Here is a 23,098-nt window from a genome sequence, read left to right as displayed (position 1 = left end):
AACCTGGTGCTTATATTACCCACAATGCAATGTGACCACTGACAGTTTGGTCAGCAATTTGGGCGTGTTATGCTGCTAGCGGCTAATGTAGCCTCGAGCCACTAGCCTCAAGCAGAGATGAGGAGTGGGCTACAGAGGTCTGGTAAGCTCACTTCTTTATAATTCCATCGTTTCATAACATAGACTGGTCCCAAAGGTCAAGAATGACATTTCATGCTCAAGTCCAACATTGTTTTATGACTGCACCATAATCTCAACTAGAAAAATAGTTATTTATTTGTCAACTTTGGTGTCTAGAATAAAATGTAAAATCAAGTTCTGTAGGTTTGAACTCGTATTGATGGAGCCACCAAAGTGTTTGTTGGACATTCATCACTTCTCACAGCCCAGATCCTGTTTTTATTTCTGCTGTTTATTTAGATACAAAAACAGAACAAGACACGCATGCTTTTAGCTATGATGCTGTCGGCTAAAGTTGCCTATCCTGTTGCTCGGTAACAAACAAAACTGTGGCATGAGGCTGAGATATTTGGCACAAAACAAAGAAAAAAACAAAAACAACTAACACAGTAAATCCCCTCACAGTGTTGGTCCAGTGGATGACAAATATATCCACTATGTAATGACATCTTTCTCTCGTCGTGATACTATTTCACTAATTTGTTTTTCTCAGATTCTCCAAATTGAGCAGTCATTTTTGTTTCAGATGCAGAAACACACAATACTGCATGCACCACCTCCCAATCTATCTGGAGGACAGGTGTGTTTTGTAAGTGAAGAAGTAATCTCCAGAAGCTGAAATAAAACTTCCGTAAGCCTCAGCGTATTGTAACCTCTGTACGCATGACTCTGCTTTTTATAATAGCAGTGATTAGCTTCACTGATTGCCTTGTGTCTCTTTCATTGTCTTTCACTGCAGCCAGACAGACAAGATACCAGTCAAAACAGACCAGCATGTATGTGTGTCATTCATTAAGTACGCCAATCAAAATAGGCTTGTGTGTGTGTGTGTGTGTGTGTGTGTGTGGCAGTCAAAATAGGCCTGCAGGTCTTTTGTAAGATGCAGACAGAAACCCTTCACCTCTCATTCAGTCCGCTACGTCCATCAGATAAGACAGATACGAGATAAACACACACACTCATACAAAATATCATACATTGTCCTCAATGCAAGAAAAGTCCCGGTTATCAAGAATGCTGGCCTGATGGTGTATTAGAGAGCACGATAGAGTCAGTTTATCATCTTGTTGTTGTCGCTCCCTGACAGCATGATTACAGCTATCCTGTCACAACACTTCCTCCTCCTGCAGCAGGAAGATCACACCTACAGTCAGGGTTCTTCAGTCTCAGCCAGAGTGAACAGTCGACATTGATGCATTCTTGTCTTTGCTTGATTTATATTCACACAGTTTAATTATAACACAACCTCGGGGCTGGTTGCACAAAGATAGATTTTGCCTGAGGCTTCTCCCTAACAAACTTTAGACAGAAATCTAAGTTAATAGGCTGCACAAAGCTGACTAATAATTGACTGTCTTAAGTAGGAGTAATTCATTATGTATTCTGGGTAAATTAAGACTCTTCATCTGAAGATTTGTATCTTCTGGAACAAGTTAACTGTTACAAGGAAAATTCTGTGATTCAAGACGTCAGTCTTGTCTCTAAATTATTTGCTCTTCAGCATTAGCAAACATGCGAGCCATGTAAAGAACTTTCAGACACTGCTATGAAAACTGCATGTGTGGATTCTTGACAATCATGGTACAATGCATGTCCTGAGTAAACAACTGAAACTAAAAAAATATGGTATCTACCTACCTTCAAAGCAGTCTGGCTGTCCAACAATGTAATAAATCCTTTATTTTACAAATTAATTTCAACAGGTTTAATGGTCAAAAATAACCAATTTGATTTAATTTAGGCAGACCACCCCCAAATGTGTGATGGGTGTTAAAGAGCTAATTTACAATAAAAACTACAGCTAGACCAATATATCGTCCGAAATGAGCTTATTACAGATATTTCGGTATCGGTATGTGTATGTTGGCTACAGTACAGAAATGCCAAACTAGGTTTGAGGTAATTTAGAAACTGTGTCACCACTAATATATAGTTTGTTCACTTGACAAGTTGATTTTTCAACTGTAAAATGTCCCGCTCAGGATATATCTTGGTCAAAATTCTTTAAAAAAAACAAAAACAAATATAAACTATCTGTATCAAGATTGTTTGTTTATGGTATGTGTTTGTTTTAAAAGAAAATTTTATCATTCAATATATTGTTATCACCTTACCTGGGATATGCGATTCTGGAGAAATACAATACCATGATATTGAGTGAACAAGCAGTAAGTAATATAACTAACGATAGCTTTGCAGCAGCAACTACAGGGACAGTTTGCTAACCCACAACCTAGCTAACAGCCAGGGGGGAATGGGACGTTTCCCAGAGCCAGCACAGCAGCTCCAGACAGCGATACTCACAACTCTCCTGCTGCTATAGCTAACATCACAACAACAGGACATCTTGGCAAACTAGAAAGTAAGCTGTATGTCCGTGGGCAAGTCATTTAACCTTACCTGGCACACAAATCGTGGCTGGAATATTGTTGTGTGGCTCGGTCCAAGTCACTTTGTTTGTTTCCCATTTACAGAGCCAGGGCTGTGTACAAACACCAGATTTCTTTCACCACACACACTGAACAGACAGCTAGTGGACTGTGAGGAGATATTTGCTGAATTTGACAAAAAGACGCGCATTGGATTAGAATCGCATACCCCATCTTTAACCCCCAAATATCAATATCAGCCTAAAAAAAAAACAATCCAGTATCATTCAGGCTATACAAAAAAACTAAGGCCTGTCTAACTCCAGACCAGTCTAGTAAATCTTTCTACAACCAGCCCCAAAATGACACAACAGTAACCTCTACTTCACATGACTGACTGACTGAGCTGTTCAGATACAGTATCTCACAGAAGTGAGTACACCCCTCACATTTTTGTAAATATTTTATTATCTTTTCATAATTTGCAGTCCCCTCAAAATAACTCATCATACAGCCATTAATGTCTAAACCGCTGGCCAAAAAAGTGAGTACACCCCTAAGTGAAAATGTCCAAATTGGGCCCAAAGTGTCAGTATTTTGCGTGGCCACCATCATTTTCCAGCACTTCGTTTACCCTCTTGGGCATGGAGTTCATCAGAGCTTCACCGGTTGCCACTGGAGTCCTCTTCCACTCCTCCATGATGACATCACGGAGCTGGTGGATGTTAGAGACCTTGTCTCCGAAGGGAGGGGAACATGCTCTGCTTCAGTATGTCACAGTACATGTTGGCATTCATGGTTCCCTCAATGAACTGTAACTCCCCAGTGCCGGCAGCACTCATGCAGCCCCAGACCATGACACTCCCATCACCATGCTTGAATGTAGGCAAGACACACTTGTCTTTGTACTCCCCACCTGGTTGCCGCCACACACGTTAGACAACATCTGAACCAAATAAGTTTATCTTGGTGTCTTCAGACCACAGGACATGGTTCCAGTAATCCATGTCCTTAGTCTGCTTGTCTTCAGCAAACTGTTTGCGGGCTTTCTTGTGCATCATCTTTAGAAGAGGCTTCCTTCTGAGACGACAGCCACGCAGACCAATTTGATGCAGTGTGCGGCATCTGGTCTGAGCACTGACAGGCTGACCCCCCACCCCTTTAACCTCTGCAGCAATGCTGGCAGCACTCACACATCTATTTCCCAAACACAACCTCTGGATATGACGCTGAGCACGTGCACTCAACTTCTTTGGTCGACCATGGTGAGGCCTGTTCTGAGTGGAACCTGTCCTGTTAAACCGCTGTATGGTCTTGGCCACCGTGCTGCAGCTCAGTTTCAGGGTCTTGGCAATCTTCTTATAGCCTACGCCATCTTTATGTAGAGCAACAGTTCTTTTTTTCAGATCTTTGCCATGAGGTGCCATGTTGAACTTCCAGTGACCAGTATGAGAGAGTGAGAGCGATAACACCAAATTCAACGCAACTGCTCCCCTTTCACACCTGAGACCTTGTAACACTAACGAGTCACATGACACCGGGGAGAGAAAATGGCTAATTGGTCCCAATTTGGACATTTTCACTTAGGGGTGTACTCACTTTTGTGGCCAGCGGTTTAGACATTAATGGCTTTGTGTTGAGTTATTCTGAGGGGACTGCAAATTTACACTGTTATACAAGCTGTATACTCACTACTTTACATTGTAGCAAAGTGTCATTTCTTCAGTGGTGTCACATGAAAAGATAATAAAATATTTACAAAAATGTGAGGGGTGTACTCACTTCTGTGAGATACTGTAGCTGAATTTGAGCATCAGTTCAGACCTCATTTTCAGGGAAATGGCGAACTGCATCCATATCAGTGAGACATTTTCAGCCATCTTTGTTTCATTATTTTTTGTCTCCAGTGTTCAAATGGCATCACTGTCACCTGATAGCATTATCAGCTTCAACCTGCCCTTACACAGTAATTTCCAAACACGGGCAAACAATAATTGGACAATTCAATGACAGTTTGATTGACTTTTGATCTCTGGGAAATGCAGTGCAGAAAACACTTGCTGTATTTTCCACTGCTCTAACATAGCACGTTTTGTGTAGTCATGGGTTACACTGCTGTCGTTCCACATCATAAACACTCCTGTGGATGTTGTTGGTGTGGTCAGCAGTCTGATGGATTGATTGGAACGCAGCTTCTTCAATATTGGAGGATGTGAGAAACATTAAGTCTGGGTTTCATAACAGCGTTCATGAGTCATAAATGGAGTTTTGTCAGAGGTCAAGAGGTCAGAGCCTTTCATAGTCATACTGTTCAGACTGAAAATATAAGAGATTAATCACGAAAACACACATATGCATACATACACATGCGTTCACTCAGCCGGTCAGCTGGTAAGAGGGATATTGTCTCTACATCTTCGTTATGATGCCAGTGAGACACACATACATTTAATATTGTGACTGTTTTGCATGAAAAGTAATTCTTTAAATTTTCTGGAATCTATCTAAACTACGAATTGACAACAATAGTTTGTCACAGTAAAACTAAAAATATAAGGATGGCTTTGTGTGTCTTTTGTTGTTTCTTTAATCTCACCTACATGAATATTCTGCTTTACATCTCTGTGGTTTTTATCATAGCATTGTGAGCATGCATCATGTATAACATCAATAAACTCAACTGGGTCAAAACTAAAAAAGTCTCTGCTCTGATACTGTGAACCACCTACCCTCTGAATCATATTTGATTGTCTGGTTGTTCTTTGTTATGTCTGTTTGTTATTTCGTTTCCTCAAAATGTTACTGCTGATAGGATTTTGCCGGTGATCTGGACATGCATTTTTGTAACCATAACCATTATTCTGCATTTATGTGTTGGCGGGAAAGCTGGACATGCACATCACATGTGAGTTTTTCAGCAAAATCCAGTGTGAAGGTTTGCATTTTACTGTTTTAAATAATGTTGTCTGCTTTTCTGTCACATCTTCACTGTTGGGCTGTGTGGTGATTTTGATGTAGTGGCCACAGTCTGAACTGCAGGTCTGGTGATGCTCCTCATTTGATGTGCGTACTGAGTGGGCATATGTTGCAATGAATGGGCTGCCATCTTGGAACACTGTATGCAGTTCTTTAAATACATCCACGGAGTCTAGTTCCTCTCTGGTTTCTGTAAATGTCATTTTTTAAATATCTTGGTGCTGAACAATGTTTTCATGCTTAAATCCCCAATCACACATAAAGCTGCATACTCTTGACTACATTTTGTGTTTCACATAAATGAAGCATCGAAATACAATTAGTTCAACGTGCATTTTAAACATTTTAATCATTGCAAAACTGTACTGCATTAGCAAATTGGCATGTTTTTCATCTGTTTCAGGACACTCTCCCAGCCCCTGTAGCACGCGGCCACGAAACGCAGCAGGGGACATGCAGACGGAGGCAATCGGACGAGAGCTACGACGCATTGGAGACGACTATAATAGGCTGCTGCTAAGGGTCAGTGATCACAGACACTATTTTGTGTGTGTGTGTGTGTGTGTGTGTGTGTTTGGGAGAAGGGATCTGGGTAACCACCAGCGACCACATTTGTGGAGCTCTTGAGCAAAGTGCTGAACACTCAACAGCTGCAATAGAGCAGCGGATTGGCTGACAGAAGAAGACTGTGGTTAGCTAACACATGTACATGAAAAAAATCCAACATAATTTTTTAGTCTTTTTTGTTATTGTTGGGGTAAGTTATCTTAGTTAAGGTTTTTTGTCAACATTGTCAAAAGTCAAGTCCCATCTAGATATGACTGTGTGAATGTGTAAAATTACTTTTTCTTCTTTCTTTTTTTCCAACAGGATTCACTAATATCAGTGTTTGCAATTGTCCGTGTTTATCAGATCACTGCATTCTGCAGTACATAAATCAAAAAACAAACCACAAATCAAGTCAAAACAGCGTCTGTGTAACTGTGTGTGTGAAGTAGGATGCTGTTGAAAATGAGCAGTAAATAAGGGGGGGGGGGGGGGTCAGGACAAAAATGGCCCTAAAATACTGCCATGGGTGATCTGAAGGAGCCTGTGACCAGCTGGTTATTTCCACTGCGCTTGGGGTGAAAAAAACGAAATTACTTTTGATCAGAAAATAACCAAGCAGACAGCCTGAAGCTGCAGAAAATCCAGATGCCACAGTAACCACTGCAGTTAAAAAAAAAAACCCCAAACAAGAAAACAGCCATATGATACAAAAAACCCTGAACAGTGGAGGAGCAGAAGATGGGCTTGTTGAGCACAGAGGGGTGGAAAGCAGCCCCATTCTCCTCTGCAAGCCCTCAGCCTGTTTCCAGCAGTGGGAAAAAACAGAAACAAAAACAAAACTTAGTGGTACACTTGGGTGTTTAAATGTGGTGAGACCCAGAGAAGCTCATTGACTGCTCACATTATAAAAGCGGGGCTTATTTGCTCAGCTTCAGTAGCAGCAGTTTAGCTGATTATTTCTTGGCTGTCTGACTGAGATACTGATGTACTAAGAGGTGTTTGTGAATGTTGACTCTTCCTTGGCAGATGAGAACAGGAAGCTATTTAGCTTGTGAATATTAGATGTAATTGTCTATGGATAGCGTTTATTGTTATGTGGTGTTTATAGTTGAAAATAAGTTGACAATTGTGTTGAATTAACGGAAATGTGAAGCCTTACTGGAGTCTCTACTCGCAGCAATTAAAAGATGAAGACAGTAAAGTTTTATATTTAAAGGTTCTTTGTAGAGTTTTTGACCACTAGTAGCACTATGGAGACATGTTTTCACGTATTTGTATGCGTGAAAGATGGATGAGTAATCCAGCTCGGTTAATCAGTTCTGATTATGATATGAAATGACAGTTGCGGTAGTCTGACTATTTCCTTACTGAAGAGATAATCACATTATTGCAGGGAATATAAATCCTTTGAATGGTGCAGTTTACCTATCGGTCTGTCAGACAGGGTGTGTCAACTTGCATAGCTGCAATAAGAGTTAATTTTCTCTTGGCATCTGTTTCCTTGGTAATATTTCTGCATGTTGCATCATCACAGTTTTATTTACTCCTCTTTCAAAGAGCTGACTGGAGCTTTGGGAAGCCTGAGAGGAAGAAGGGGGAAAAATCAGAGCTGGTTTGAATTCACTTTAATCTCATCAGAGAAATGGATTTAAAAAATAAAAGGCAAAACAGGCATGACAGGACTGTTCTATCCCAGTGAAGAGCTTAAAATGCTCCCTCTGTGTCAAAAGCTTAACAGCGATAAAGTTCCGACTCTCCAACCGGGCAGTCTGATTAGTCTGAAATGTTCTACTCCCGCTGTGTTTAACCTTCTGGGTGCTAAGGAGTCTCAAACAGGAAGACAGTTAACCCTTTCTGCCCTCTTGCTTCTCTCTTTTTTTTCCCCCAAACACGCACACTTTCTTGACCAAAAAGCCATGAAACTCCTTAAGTGATGTTATTTGAGTGCACCTGTGGTTCCAGCAGTCATCACATTGTCTCAAACCGAGCTGAGTTACTCATCCATCTTTCAGGATTGAGTTTCGATCAGTCACTGCATTTACCCGCCTTCTGGATGATCAAATATACTGTCAATGTGCGCTTTGAACATTTCACTAAGTTAGGCACAGAAGTCTGGGGAAATCAGGAGTTTAATAACGGGTGACAGCAGTATCTGAGTGACTGAGTTCATTACATATATGAAAAATCCCACAAGCTGGGATAAGGTGCTACATAATGTGCCACAAGGCAAGGCTGGTTTGGCCCTCACAGCTGTGACTCAAGCTGCAGAGGCAAACAGTCAGAGGTTGGAGAAATATGTGAGGATGTGATGAGTCGAGGCTGTGACTCAACACCTAGTCACACTACCAGAAAGACAAAAAGAGAAAGATAAGAACAGAAGTGTGTGTGTGTGTGTGTGTCTCAGTGGCAATCAGGCTGTGAACTTGGGTACAGAATTATCATAATTATTATTAAGTGCGTGAATGTGTGTTTGTTTGTGCTGTAGAACATTGAGGAGGCAGAAAAAAGAGGAACGTGGAGGCTTGTTCCCTGTTCTCTTGCCAGGTGTTGCTGTGGACAAGTGCACATGCATGGTTACACATGATTTCATAACCACAGTAGCATAAGATGTTTTTCAGGTTTTTCAGATTTTAAGAAAATCATCAGTATAAGAAGAAACAAGATTTTTGTTGCTGAAACAAACATGATCCAGATCATCCAGTCCACTGCAGTTTGTCCTGCTAAGAATGCACAGATGATTGAATAAATGAATAACTGAACTTAATCCCAATATAACCATATTTGCCCAACACGAACATATTGCTAAAGAAAAAGGGGAAAACACTTGGACACCACCTCAGAGATCTAGGTTTGAATTCCCCATAGTGGTTGAACGCAACTGTGTTCACTGGTGGGAAGCCGGTGAGGGACTCTTGTCAGTCTACTGAAAACTCCCACTGGTGGGTTATGGTGCCTGCATGGAAGGGGTGGGATCTTGGGAGGATAGCGTGAATCTACACACGTTTCACTTCCTCGCTGGCAGGTTAAAAGAAGCAGCTGGCGTTTCTGGGGTTGTCTATTTTCTCCTTAGCTAACAGTGGGTAAAAACCACAGTATAGGAGAGTGGATCGGTCTGAATTGGAGAGAATAAACATTAGAAAAAAGATACGATTTCATGTACAAGTAAGAATACCAGCTCTGAACAGATCATTGTAGTTGGTTTGCTTATCATTCCTGCTGTTGGCAAGTATGTAGCTATTGTCGTCCTGTTTGAGGAGAGGAAATGTTATATTCTCTGATCTCTTACACCCTTAAGACCCTTAATGCTTGAATCTAATCCAATCATGTCCCTTGCATAACAGGCATTGGACCAGCTGCCTGCAGTTCAACATGCAGCAATCGAGGGTGGTGAACCCACAATTAAATGGTCTTGTGTCTCTTTTCAAATGGTACATGGCCAAACTACAGGTGTCACCCCACCACCAAGCGTTCAGCTAAGACCACCACTCCAATGCCTGACTCGAGGTGCGAGCTATAGCGTCTCTATTCGAGGCGACACGCTGAGCCTTTCTCACCAATCATCAGTCTTTGTGAGTCATCATTTCTGGTCTCTCACCTGAGACCAGTTTTTGAAAGATCTGAGAGGAACTTGAGGAAGTTTCTGAGCAAAAGAAAATTTCAAGAAGTTCTCAAAAATGCCACGAACTTCACACTGTCATCAAACAAGCTAAGCAGGATAGGTGAATCATCATGAATCATGTCTGGCTCAAGTCCAGCTGAGCTTGACGGGTGAATTTGTGGTGATTCAGGCACCTGGTGTGACTGCCCCCTGAACACCTCCATCTGGAACCTAGAGCAGTGATTCCCAACCTTTATGACCTGTAACCCCCTCCCCCCCTTAAAACAAAGCAATGTCTACTTGCCATCCCTTGCTTGTATATGTCTACCAGTTGTACTTTTTTATACATTTTAGAGGTAAAATTCAGTTATTCACAAGGAAAAAAACAACAAAGATTAGAACAGATTTGGAACAAAATAAACAATTCAATTGTTTTTATCACACAGATTGCCATGAAATTTGGTAAAGACATTCATTGTCCCCAGAGGATGAAGCCAATTGACTTGATCCCCTGACTTTTCATCTAGCGCCACCATGAGGTTGTCATTTTTGTTTTTTAGTGACATGTCTCAACAACTATTGGATGGATTGCCATGAAATTTGGTACAGATGTTCATATTCCCCTCAGGATGCATTGTAATAACTTCGGTCATCCCTTATGTTTCAATACAGTGCCAAAAATGTTATTATCTAATACTCCGGTTTATGACCAAATACCTGCAAAACTAATGACATCCTACTATCCCAGTTTGAAGGTTAATGTAGGCAAGTTCTCAACAACATCATGGACAGCCTTTACATCATCAAATGAGTCCAGCTGGACAGAGAGGCAAATGTAAAACCGACTTAATAATTATTTCTCTAAACAGAGATGAACCTGATGCTATTGTAAAATAAGGAGTATTTTAGATTATCTGTGAATTTATCAGAAGGATTGTTGAATACTGAGCTGCCAGTGTGTTGTCACTGTTGACAGAAGACCTTTATTGAGTTTCATTGCCTGAAGGCGTCGGTCAAGAGGCAGAGCTGAATCATTTCAGGCTGTAGAGGCTTTAAAATTACTCACATCATCTGAGAATACACTCACTCACAAACACACAGGTGTTTCCTCTCGGTTCAGTTCATTTTATTGCCTGAGAAATTAGCAAAGCACTTTAAAAAGATATTTTTACATGCAAATCATATTGAGGTGATTAATTATTTGTATTATAAGACGCACAGCAGTGTGTACACTAATACAATGACGAGTAATTATTTGCTTTTCACTAGTCTTCCTCTCTCCTCCTCTCCTTTGTCCTCACTCTCTCAGTTAAACATTTACACAATGTGTGCATGATTATGTATGCGTGTTTGTTTTCAAACATCTGTAAAGGAGCTCAGTATGGTGTCTGGTGTGTGTGTGTGTGTGTGTGTGGTGTGATAGTCTAGTGTCCGTGACAGTGTAGATTCATTATGGCTCAGCCCTGTGGTTAAAGAACTCTCAGGGAGCAAAGCACAAGGTCTAATTATCCTGCCAAAACACACAAACCCAGACACACACACACACTTAAACACACTCAAACACACACACTCAAACAAACTCCAATACACACTGTCATCTTTCAGTAAGAGGTAAAACCCTTTGTCCTGAAGACAGAAATAACTCTGAGGAACATTGTGGAGCAGTCGGGTGTCACTGGCTGGCTGCTTGTGTTTTTTGTTTGTGTGTGTGCTTGAGTGTGCGTGAAAGACAAAGAGCGGGAGAAAGGCAGTATTTTTAACCTTTGTTTAACTATGAGTTAAGAGTGCATTGCTGTTTCCATCAGTAAAACGCAGGACTAAACACATTTATTGTAGTATTTGCCTATTTATAGCCTGCTAGCTGAAGGAATTATGGATTGGACTTGAATGGACTTGAAGGAGTGTAGTCAGCTAAACCTTGGTTTCTAGTCCTGGTTAAATGAGGAAAACCTTTAGTTGTAATGAAATAACTTCCTCTGACAGAAAAGTTCTCTTGAACTCACACTTGTTGTTTTGTTGTATTGTTTAAAAGTCAGACTACAACATGCTCTAATTGTGTGCCCTCTACATTATTCTTTCCTGCTGAGGTGGTGGGATTTCCTTCACTTTCCATGCATAAAACATGATGCTCACATTGCAGTGTGAAAACTGAAGGTTCGAGGATTTTGAGTGGACATCCAGCAGAGAATAATGGCAGCTTTTGACAGGGATGGACACACCACATGTTACGTTTTGTGCCAGGATCAAACATAGGACAGAGAAAAGCTTGCTGGAATTTATTTGCAGTCATAACTTGATCACAAATGTTTGGGTAAAAGGACAAAAGAGGTAAGTAATAACATGAGATAGTAATAGAGATGACAAGTAATGAAGGCCATCATTCAGATTCAGAACCACAACATCACTAATGCAACCTCTGTGTTTAGGTGTTGATGTGTTGCGTTGGTTGCTTGCAAAGGATAATCCGCAGACATGTTTACATGTACAGAGATGTAAGTGAGACATATTTTTGTGTAACTTTTATGAATGCTCTACAACAAGAAATCCACTGAAAAAACATTTTAAGAGAAGATGTTCAAATTATTGTGTTTAGGGAGGTTTGCATAGTGGAACGTAAAAGCAGAGAGAGGGTAAGAGTGAGAAGGATAGAGAAGTAATATAACAAACCCAGTCAGTTTGCATGTGTGTGTGTGTGTGTGTGTGTGTGTGTGTGTGTGTGTGTGTGTGTGTGTGTGTGTACTAGTTTGGTGTGCGTGTACTTGTAAGTGTAGCCTTGTTTAGAGAGCTATTTTTGAGAGGCAGCATAGTAAGTTGTGGTGACCAAACAAAATCACATGAGCTTTTTGGAACAGGCTGACTCAATGTTTCCACTGTGAAATGAAAGAGAAAAGGAGAAGAGCAAGAAAGCAAGATGAGATATTTGAAATCCTCTGCATCAGAGACTTGTCTCATGGCAGAATCAACAGAACAGAAAAATATGGAAATATATGAGATGGAGGAAAGGAATGTCATATAATTCACATTCAGTTGTATCCTATCTGTCTTATTTTGTGCATTGATTTTCTGACTAACGAGTGTCCCACACTGAGCAGTCAAACAGGGTGCTGTAGCCCTTTCTACATTTCACATGTATTTTACTTTACTGCCATTTTGCAAAGCATTCCTTATGTTTTAGACTTCCTCCCTTCCAGATATTCCATTTTTCCCCATTGATTTCAATACACATTAACTTGCTGACTCTTTAAACCTGAGATGGGTAATTCATCACAGTGAACATCTAGTCTACTTGTCTTTTTTCTCATTGCCGGTGCATGGCAATGCTGCTAAAGTCACAGATTTATTTGAAAAGACTTCAAGATGGTGCATTCAAGAACTGGTGGGAAGTTCAGACATCCTTGACTTTGAACCTAGCTTAATGTGCAAAGCTGCCAAATTCACTCATCTGTGTTCATTTATCATTTGTCCTCTGGCTTTGATTCACAACACGATTTACTACTGCAGTGCATGAATGCGAATCTTGGATGTTGGAGTCTCCCAACAACATTTGAACTCATCACCTGAGAAGACGATTAAAATTGGTCTGCACTTTCAGCTGCATTAAAATGCAACACTAACATAACTGATGTAAAATAAAGGCGACGTGATGTTGATTGTAATGGATTCATACACCTGCTGTATATCAAGTCAACTGAAATGAATAGAAACCAATGGCTGCCTGAAACACAGGAAAAAGTATAAAAAATGTGAGATATTCAAAATGTATTTAAACAAAACACAATCTGTAGTAATTGGGATAAAACATGGAATCATAATCAGCTTTATCCTTTAAAGTAGATCTGAAGATATTGTGCACATGAGTTGTATCATCTTTGTTTAGTTGGTTGGTGAACTGACTTATTGTCTGACTGGTGGATTTTCTGGTTGACTGATTATCTAGCAAGTTGATTGGCTGACTGCCCGCTTGGTTTTTCTCTCGTGTTGTGGATGTTTTGCTCGTATTGCATCACACTAGCACTATTGTGTGCGTGTGTATGTGCAAGTCCATGCACTGTATATGGTGGTGCCTGCATGTGTGTGTGTGTGTGTGTGCCAGATGAACTACTTGTTAGAAGCCTGCAGAGTTGCAGTGACAGCAGGAAAATGATTTGTGGCAGCAGGTTTTCTATTCTCAGATGATGGAAGGGGTTATTTGAGGTAAGAGTTCAAATGAGGAAACTTACAGGATTACCAATGTGTGTCTGTGTGTGGATGTATGTGTGTATTTCCTTTTCTGTAATTCTGAGGTATAAGGATAAATATCAAGAGTGTTTGGTGAAACTGGTTTTGGCTTCGTGTCAGACTCCCAGCCTGCAGTTTGTCAGCTGAGGAGTACATCTGTTTCTGATTGTAGTGGAAATCAAACCTCTCATCCTGACTGAAATACGATCATTCACCCAAATAACAGACAAGCCGTATTGTATACATGATGTTTTTAATCTTAGGTAATTATTTGTATTCCCAGAACACTTGATTTACTGTAATCTTTTTGACATTACTGTTTTGTGTTTGGATTGCAACGTGTTAATTTGTGAGTTTTGGAGGTGCTAGTAGGCTAGCTGTTAACTTTGGAGAGAGTCAGGGTAGCTGTTTCCCCCTGCATCTGGTCTAAGCTAAGCTAGTAGCCTTCTGGCTCTAGCTTTATATTTACCGTACAGACATGAGAGTGATGAGAGTTCTCATCTAACACTCTGCAAGAAAGCAAATAAGTGTGTTTGCCAAAATGTCAAACTATTCCTTTGAATCCTTAAAACCAGTTGAGGAAACTCTGAGCATGCACCTTCTGTTATCAGACAGCTGTCTGATGATGATTAATATAAATGAATCCAGGTGTAAATGCACCCAAGATTTACTGAAGTAGGACAATGATCTGATCACTCATGAGGTGGCTTGAGACACATTGTATACAAACGTTGGTCAGTTATAAATGTGTCACTTGTGTTAAACCACATACATCAAGCTCAGCTCCTCCCAGGTACACCACATCCTCCTGTTACGTTGTCATTGACTGTTTCTCCTGCTCTCTCATTAGCCGCAGATATAAAATATAAGTGCCTACCATGACTACAGAGCAGGATATACTGTAATGTGGAAGGATATTGCATTGCTCAAGTGTTGTGAATCCCAATTGTTCCAATAGAGCTTCTCAGATTGTGGTTGTAGTGGGCACGATGGAGCTTAAAATGCATGCTCTTTGCAACCGTATATGATTACAGCTAACAGCTGACTATCCCCTTTCCATAGTCAGGTATCTAGACATCAATAGATCAACAAATCAAACATGTAATAGTGAAACAAGCTTTCATTTGCTTTTTGTCTTGAGACTCATAAATCTGACAATGTGGTCCCTTTCCTTACTCTGCAAACTGCAGACCATACTGACAGTTAAATCATTACAGCGGTTCGTGAGGTGAGGAAAGAGCACAAAAACTCTGCCAACTTATAAACCACAAAGCTTATGTCTGTCTTCCAAAGCTGCTTTGAGGAGAGACAAGTCTCTAATGTGTAATATGATAAACGCTGCTGTGAGCAAATCAACGTTAATAACAATAATTGTAAAGTTTTCACAACAGAAAAGCGTAATTACATATCTAAATCTTTACTGCTTTTACAAAAATTGCTCTTCAGTTGAAAATCCACTAGAACTTTTTACTCAAAACAAAGGCTCTAATCTGTGAACGACTTTTGAGCTTGTGTGCTGCCAAATGAAAGAGGTCGAACTAATAAGTTAACGCTTGAACTGTTACACCCATACAAGTCTCGATTTATGATAATGGCAGAAATTCAGGTGGTGGAGATGAAACCAAATCCCCCCCCAAAAATCAGTGTTTGGAGAGTTTGCTCTTCACTTCACTGCCAAACACAACAGTCCCTTGATGACATTTGGGGAAATCAGGCTCAGATTTAGCTGCAGTGAAATTAGTCTTACAGACTGCCGCCTCTTTCAGCTACTTCCTACACTGGTGTCTCCTCAACTGTTGATTTAAAGTTAGAAAGTTCATAAGGTGATGATTACTGGGGAAACATTCCATGAAAGAAGAAAAAAGTATCTCATGTCATGTCACAAAAAAAGTGTTTTTCCAGATGTGTTTATGGAGATTTGTGCCTTTTTTTTTTCTGAAAAATTAGGCAGTCCATTTTTCATGGTGAATTTAATTTAAACCTCCAAACAATAATAAAACGAGACTAAAAGGCTACAGCCACACCAGCTTCTCTGTGAGGCTGTATTTAGGCACAGTGGTGCTTTGAACTAAATGCTTACGTCAGCATGTTAACATGCTCACAATAACAATGCTAACATGATGATGTTTAGCGGGTTTAATGTTTACCATGTTCAACATTTTAGTTTAGGGTTTTTACATGCTGACATTTGCAAATTAGTAAACCTACCAACCGCTAGCATGGCAAAAAAAATGCTCATGATTGTTATAGCCAAAACATATGGTAAGAAAATGGATTCCAGCAAATATAGCTTGCTAGTTATCGATATTATCGAATATTGATGATTTAGACGTACCTCCTCTTTAAACATATGGACTTGAGCACGTAATTTACATACTCAGATCTGATTGAGGTATTCTCACCTGTTGCCACAACACCGGCTCATAAGCAAAGTAGTTAATTTCCAGAGCAATGTGTTTCATGTTGTTTTTCATTCAAGCTTTGGTATCTCAGTAAAGTTATATCCTAGAGAATCGGGAGGCCGTTGATCATTTCAATCAGCTTTTCTTTGATTTAGTTTGAAGTACTTTTACGTTGTTGAGTTGGAGTAGAAAAGAACTGTCAGGGGGAATCAAAATAAGTGTGATTGGTTGTCTCCAGGTTGTTGTTTTGTCCGTCAGAGGAAATTAGCATAAGGTTCTACCTTTATTACCTTCCCCAGGTTGCGCTGCTGGGCTCGAGTCTTATGAGTCTTGAGTCGCAGTGGGTGGCACCAGAATGTTATTTGGAGGGTCCATTCCCAATGAATGGCATCATGCATGCTTTCAGTGTTTGAGTCTGTGTCAGGGGGTCAAAACCCAATACATTGCCTAGATGCATTGCATTGTGGTCTATTTTCAGCTATTGTGGATGCCTTTTCTACAATGTATTTCTTTCTCTATGAGTCTCTATAATTCTATCAGGCTTGTCAAACTGGCTCCGTAAAGGAAATCGGGGTCAAGTCTTGTTCAAATCAGTATTCTGGCAGCTCTCTGGTCGTCTCCGACCTATTTGTTTGACTTGGTCAGAGTCAGAAGCAGAATTAGAAGCAGACTGATTCATCACAGGCTCAACTAGTCTCCCCTCACCTGTTTCCTCCTCTGGCATTAGGGGTTCCTGTGGTTTTTGGCTCACTTCAATCAAACCACACAGCTTTGATATTCCTTTCTCGCTCTCATCCATAAAGATCCTGTTTTTCAGAGAACAGTCTTGCCTCAGGGCAAAAAGCTTATTCTGTGCCAGTCAATGTCTGGATGGTATTGTACAGTCCATCCGGCTGGGCTGTATTTGAAAGGCTTCATGCCAAAACAGGACATCCATCTTCCAGCGGAAAAACTGATTCCTACTCTTGTAAATGCCTTAGTTATTCTTGTAAATGCTTCAGTTAGAGTGTAAAGTTTCCTTTTTTAACCCTTATTTATTGGAGCAATAGTAGCTGAGGATGGATTTTCTTGGCAAAACTCTGCTTCACATTCACACAGCTCCAAGATTTCACACCTGTGAGCTGCATAGTGCAACCACAGCCTTCTACTGTTGGCCACTATGAGCTGTTTTTACCAGTTAATTATTTAATAAGAAAAAGTTATCAGTGAATCCTGTGTTTACCTCCTAACATAGGTTTGAACTAGAGCTAATAGGGAAAATATGGTAAGTAACTAAAGTTTTAGTTACTTAGAAGTTTTTGTTGGTAGCCAAGCTTCCCAGTGTGCATCCACCCAGGGGAAATGTTCATTCTTTTCTGTCGACCGGGCAGATCTCTTATCGGTGAGAAGCTGCTTCTGCTGCTGCTGGAGTGATGGACCGAGGCCAAGGCACTGGGCTTTCGACTGCAGGGATGGAGAGCAGAAATGAAAACAAATCACCTGTTTCAGTCAACAGCGTGCTAAGTGTGTTGGAATGACTGCAGAGAGGTGTTCAAAATAGCAAGAGACAGGAAGGACAGTTGAGACGTACAATGTGAAGGAACTATTAAGAGTCCTAACCAAAAATACAGCAAGTGATTTCACTTATTGATTCCATTCGCTACTTGAAGATGATGTAACATTTTTTTGAAGACTGGACAGCAAAGGTTAGCCAGGATTTGATCACTTTGTTAGATGGTTCTAACAAGACCTTGCACAATCTTAGTGTGAATCCAGCCAGACTCCGCTTGACTTGCTTTGGCTTTCTGCAAACTCAGCTCTCCTTGGTTGTTGATCTTGAATGAGCCTGCCATCAGAGTTTAAAGACTTTAAAGTATGTGGTTTATGAACTAGTGATTTTTAAAAGGGCACTTCACCATTTTTACAAGGTCAGTATAGTTGTCATGGAGAGTACTACTCAGCCAGTTTTATAATGTCTTTTATGGCTGTGGAGGGAGATTTCCAAAGTCTGATAATAACCCTGATGATGTCATCATGTCGCACTGTAATACAAGAACAATGCTTTTTCCATATTTGTATGTCTTCTACATGGATCATTAACAAGATGCTAACTGTTTGCTTAGGACATGTAGCTTTAGCTTTAGTCTTTTAGCACAATATCATGTATGTCGCCATCAAGTGCATATTGAAGACCATTTTAACAGGGTTTTAAAACAAGTCAGCTGACAAGGCATTGACAGCGTTTTCAACCAAGTCGTTGAGCTAACGTTAGCTTATTTAGCTACCTAGCTACAGCTGATCAAATCTGCTAGTGACAGTCTCATTTCAGCTGGCAACCGTCAATTTAGTTGCAGGCTAGAAACAAGAAGCCTGCTTTTGTCTACCTCTGTCCAAATTTAAGGACCCAATGTTATTATTGAGAATTTCGATGGTAAATCTGCAAACGTTATCATTGTAAACTGCATATGTGCCTAGAATGGAAAGCTTTATAGATGTAGCAGTAACTAAGAGGTGCGGGGCATAGCGAATGGTCCATTGAATCTAGAACATCATAGTTAAAGATTATTGTCTTTACCCATCTACCTCCCTTGACATCACAATGCTTACTGCTGGATTATTTCTGTGTCAAACTTCTTCCCTTTTCTAGTTGTGTCCCTAACCAATCGTTTCCTGTTCGAGAAACAGATTTTTTCATTCATTTTGATGCAACGATGCTGTATATTTGTAACATATTTATCATTAATACTGTAACATCTTTCTCCCTCCTTTTCATGCCAGGGGGTGGCAGGTGGACATAGACGGGATGTCCATCCGAACCCGCTGCCGCACATCCCCCAGGAGCCCACAATGCTGCTCTGCGTGGGCCTCCTGCTCCTTCTGATTGGACGGATAATCTACTTACAAGGCAGTACGAACAGCCAGGACCACTCTCAGGTTTAGCCTTTGGAAAACCCAGCAGACGTAGCATTTTTCTTTAATAATGTATCTGTGTTCACATCTTGAATCTCCTTTTTGTTTATGAGGAACTAATTTTTACCCTCCTTCCTTCCTCCCCTTTCCCAATTGAGGAATTTTGCTTTTTCACCACTGTTTTTCCTTCACGGTCTCGGAGGCTTTGCAATGTTACCAAAGAGCTGGGATTTTGCACTCCTTTCCAGAAATTTCCAAAATTACGCCTGTGGAAATTCAAATGTGCCTTGTACAGTTTCCTGTTTACTTTTTTAGCTTCTTTTAAGTTGTTTTTATTGTACAGAGATTATGAGTTCCTCGGGTGATCAACTCTGCAAACGCAGGGTTGTTAAAGTATGTGGGTCCAGTCCGCAAAAAAAAAAAGGCAGGGAAAAATGATCTTGCACTCCCATCACGTCAGGATCCAGCATGCAACAGACTTGTGACCTGTGTGGGAACCAACTGGGCCAAAGTAATAATTTTTATCCAACATTTTTATCACACATTGTTCCTAAATTACTGTGCCATTAAATGTTTTGTTACCATGAATTACATATCTGCTTATGTCTACATTGTTAGTTAATAAGAGCCGGCTATACACCAGCTTTTTCAGCTGCAGAAATGAACTGTGTCCTGATAATTTGAGTACTAAATGACACAGGTATTGACTTAAGAGATCATTAAATGCCATGACATAGTGTATTTTTCTACAACTAAAGCCCCATTTGGACAGGATTGATATTCCAGGTGGGTAATAAAATATTTGTTGTGGTCCTTAGCAACTAAACTTCTTGTTCTGGGTGGCAAATTACAGAATTTGGATTGTAAAATACAGGAGGGGAAATCATCATCATCATCATCAGCTAAGCTGATGAAACAAAATAACAGATCTTTGCTTGCAAAAACAAGTATTTGGGATGGTAAATAAATCTGTGGTAGGGGGCGAATATGCGCTCTGGACTGATCAGCACATACAATATTAAAATTACCCAACTTTCCGTAGAGTAATCAATCCTGTCTGAATGCAGCTTAATACTGTATTTGTCTGCATTGATGATAAAGTGTCCATTTTGTTTTGTGTGTCATATTTCAATACCCTGTGTCAGGTTTTAGCTACAGTAGCTCTTGTGCTACCGTTGGAAATATTTAATCAGGTAATCTGTTATCAGGATTAACCCTTCATAGGTACTTTAAGTAGATGCACCAATCTTGCAGTTAAAAAAAGAGAACCCATTTCTTTGAATTTCCACTAGGTTTCTAAACATCTATATTATAGAAAGTTCTAGTCTTGGAAAATTGCCAAATTAATGTTTTATCCATGTATTTCATGACTACTTTACAACTTATTAAACAGCAAGTGGTACACAATATGACCTATGACCTGTCCCAGCCCAGACAGATTTTATCCTCTGTATTGTTCAGTTTTACATGAAAAAAACCCTCACCCATTGATACCAGTAAGATGATACTGTACCAACCTTCGAGTAATTGATACCAATCTTCCTCTGTATAGAAAAGCCTGTGTATTTCTGAAACCACTAGAACCAGATTGAATGGTGAAGGCCCGTGGCTTCCTCTCTACTCACTAAAATCTAACTTCACAAATTTCCAAGAATTTCAGAATAACTTTTATCACCAAATACAATCAGTGTACATGGATTCCTAAAAGATTACAGTAAAAAAGCATTAAAGGGATTAATTTCTCTCTTTGCTTTGGTTTTATTCAGCATTAAAACATATTTTGCACATTTCTAATCAAAAGCAGGAGTAGATTACTTCACTTGTCAATGCAATAATAAGATTTGAGTACTTGTTACTAAGCTTCCCAGTTAAGTGGAGTGAAACTCAAAAGGGCAAGATGATGAACAAAATCAATAATGATATCATGTCAATCATTTAAACCATTAGACAGTGTCATTTCCTGCTGTCTTGTTTACTCTTTTACAAACCTTACTTTGACTTCGAATATAATAATCAAAGCTTTTTTCTACAATAACTGATCAAACAGTACTGTTTTCCATCATTCTTAGTTTCAGCCTCTGGATTTACCATTAGCAGCCAGACTGAATATAGTTGGCAAGTATTGGTTTGTTGACAAGGTCATGTTATCCGTTTATTAGCGCAGTGATTCAGACTTGGCCAAGTCTCCACATGCTTGCCAGGTCATTAAACACTCTCAGAGAGAGGTTTCTGGACGAAAACCAAACACTGAATCATGCAGTCAAAGAGGGTTTTGTCACTGACTAGTTAGCTAACGGTTATATATCAAACAGTGATACGGGCTTCAGATTAAGTACCTTTTTATTTTTAACTTTGAACTCTTTAGGCTCATTAAAACACATTGGTGTTGTTGTCATGTGAGAAACCACCAAAAGTCGTCCATTGTTTTTTTGTGTGTGTGTTTTTTTAGGTCTTATGATTTCTAAAATGCATAAACAGAAAGTATGAAAACCTTTTCTGCAAAAAATATGAAATGCCTGCTCTTTTGTATAAAAATATCTGGATTTCTTTGCATTTGGAGGATGCAGTTCAGTCAATTAATTTCATTAACTCTGAACAATGTTAAGTATTTGAATATACAGTAGTAAAGAAGAACTGTGCAAAAAAAAATTGTCCTAAGCACCTTAAAATACCATTAGTGCATACATATTCAACATGAGGGATGCTTATCATATAGAAGCTTAGGGAAGTGGCTGTGCACTGTTCTTTATTAGAAGTGGGGAAGTTAACCAGATGTACATTTGCCAAACCAACCAGTTAATCATCATCACTGAAGCCTTCTTTCTTGTAAAACCCAAACATACTGTTTGAAAACACTTCAGATAAAGCATCAATTTCATCTTTGTGTGGCTTGTCCAAGTTTGTTTTCTAGTGTGGATGGGCTCATTGTTGCACCTTGTGCCTGTGGGGGGGGAAACACCCATTACGACTGTGGTTCTCGCCAACCATAGTTACAGTGGTTGTTTTCTGCTCTCCGGCCTCAGGGGGCAGTGATGAGCTCATTAAGGCATGTCACTGTTTCCCAAGCAGTGGATGAGACGGTCCCAAATGTAGCTAAATTTAACCCCCACTGGGTCTGGGTTTGCCATGTTCTGCCCATTGAGCTACACAGTAGTAAACATCAAACGTGGTGATTTAAAAGTCCATGGACGCAGTGTGAATGTCGACCAAAGAGATTTGTGCAAAACTATTGTTTTCTGGGTTGTTTGGAATGGTATGATGTTACCAAATTCTCTGCCATACTGTATGTTGTTTTGTTCGGTACCAATGAATCACAAAATCACATCAGCTACAGTCTCAATAAATTCAGTTTGAGGAATCACACTTAATCCATTTAAAACTTTACTCTTCAATGGATGTTCATCTGTTTCACATGAAAGTCTCTGTTAGCAGCATTTAAGATACTGTGTTATTATGTGTGTTACATGTGTTGGATTTAATCTTTTTAAAACAAATTAGTTTCAACACTGTTGCATGCCCCCTGTGGGGTTATCCAAAGAGAACAGCGAATCAGAGCAGCAGCAAAAGAAGTTTGCTGTAACACAATCGACCAATTTCATATGATTCTGTGTTTGAGTCAAGCTTGGATGTTTGCACAGTTGTGTCAACACAAATGCATCACAGATTAAGTGTGATCCGGGCTTTCATCATCCCTAAACTCTCATTCAGCAACTCTGTCATCTGTGTAATCTCATGTTTTAATAGTGTTAAATTAGCTGTTCAGCCCTTAAAGTTTCATTTTCAAACTTCCTCCAATGAGATGATGGATTAGTATCAGGCTGCCTATTCTGTAACTGAAGCTTGTTGACATTTGTTATTGCATGCATAATGTAAAGGGTAAAGACATGCGTGATTCATTTCAGTGGATAAAGTCAACA

At 39.9% G+C, this 23,098-nt stretch overlaps 1 protein-coding gene across 2 annotated transcripts in view; it reads left to right on the top strand.

Moving 5' to 3' along the window:
- bcl2l11 (BCL2 like 11) overlaps positions 1-22,549 on the top strand; it is a 29,803-nt gene extending 7,254 nt beyond the window's left edge. Inside the window, exons 3-5 of one of the 2 annotated variants that reach the window (XM_044213654.1) lie at positions 5,468-5,484; positions 5,929-6,047; positions 19,050-19,080. In XM_044213654.1, the coding sequence (XP_044069589.1) occupies positions 5,468-5,484; positions 5,929-6,045 (134 nt within the window). In that variant the 3' untranslated portion in view covers positions 6,046-6,047; positions 19,050-19,080. Of the gene's footprint in view, positions 1-5,467; positions 5,485-5,928; positions 6,048-19,049 lie in introns of both variants that reach the window. The other variant, XM_044213653.1, reaches the window with a different exon arrangement.
- Positions 22,550-23,098: the final 549 nt, after the last annotated feature.

Source organism: Siniperca chuatsi, linkage group LG11 (genome assembly GCF_020085105.1).
Source record: "Siniperca chuatsi isolate FFG_IHB_CAS linkage group LG11, ASM2008510v1, whole genome shotgun sequence".
Lineage (NCBI taxonomy): Eukaryota > Metazoa > Chordata > Actinopteri > Centrarchiformes > Sinipercidae > Siniperca > Siniperca chuatsi.
This window is presented reverse-complemented; position numbering and strand designations above follow the sequence as displayed.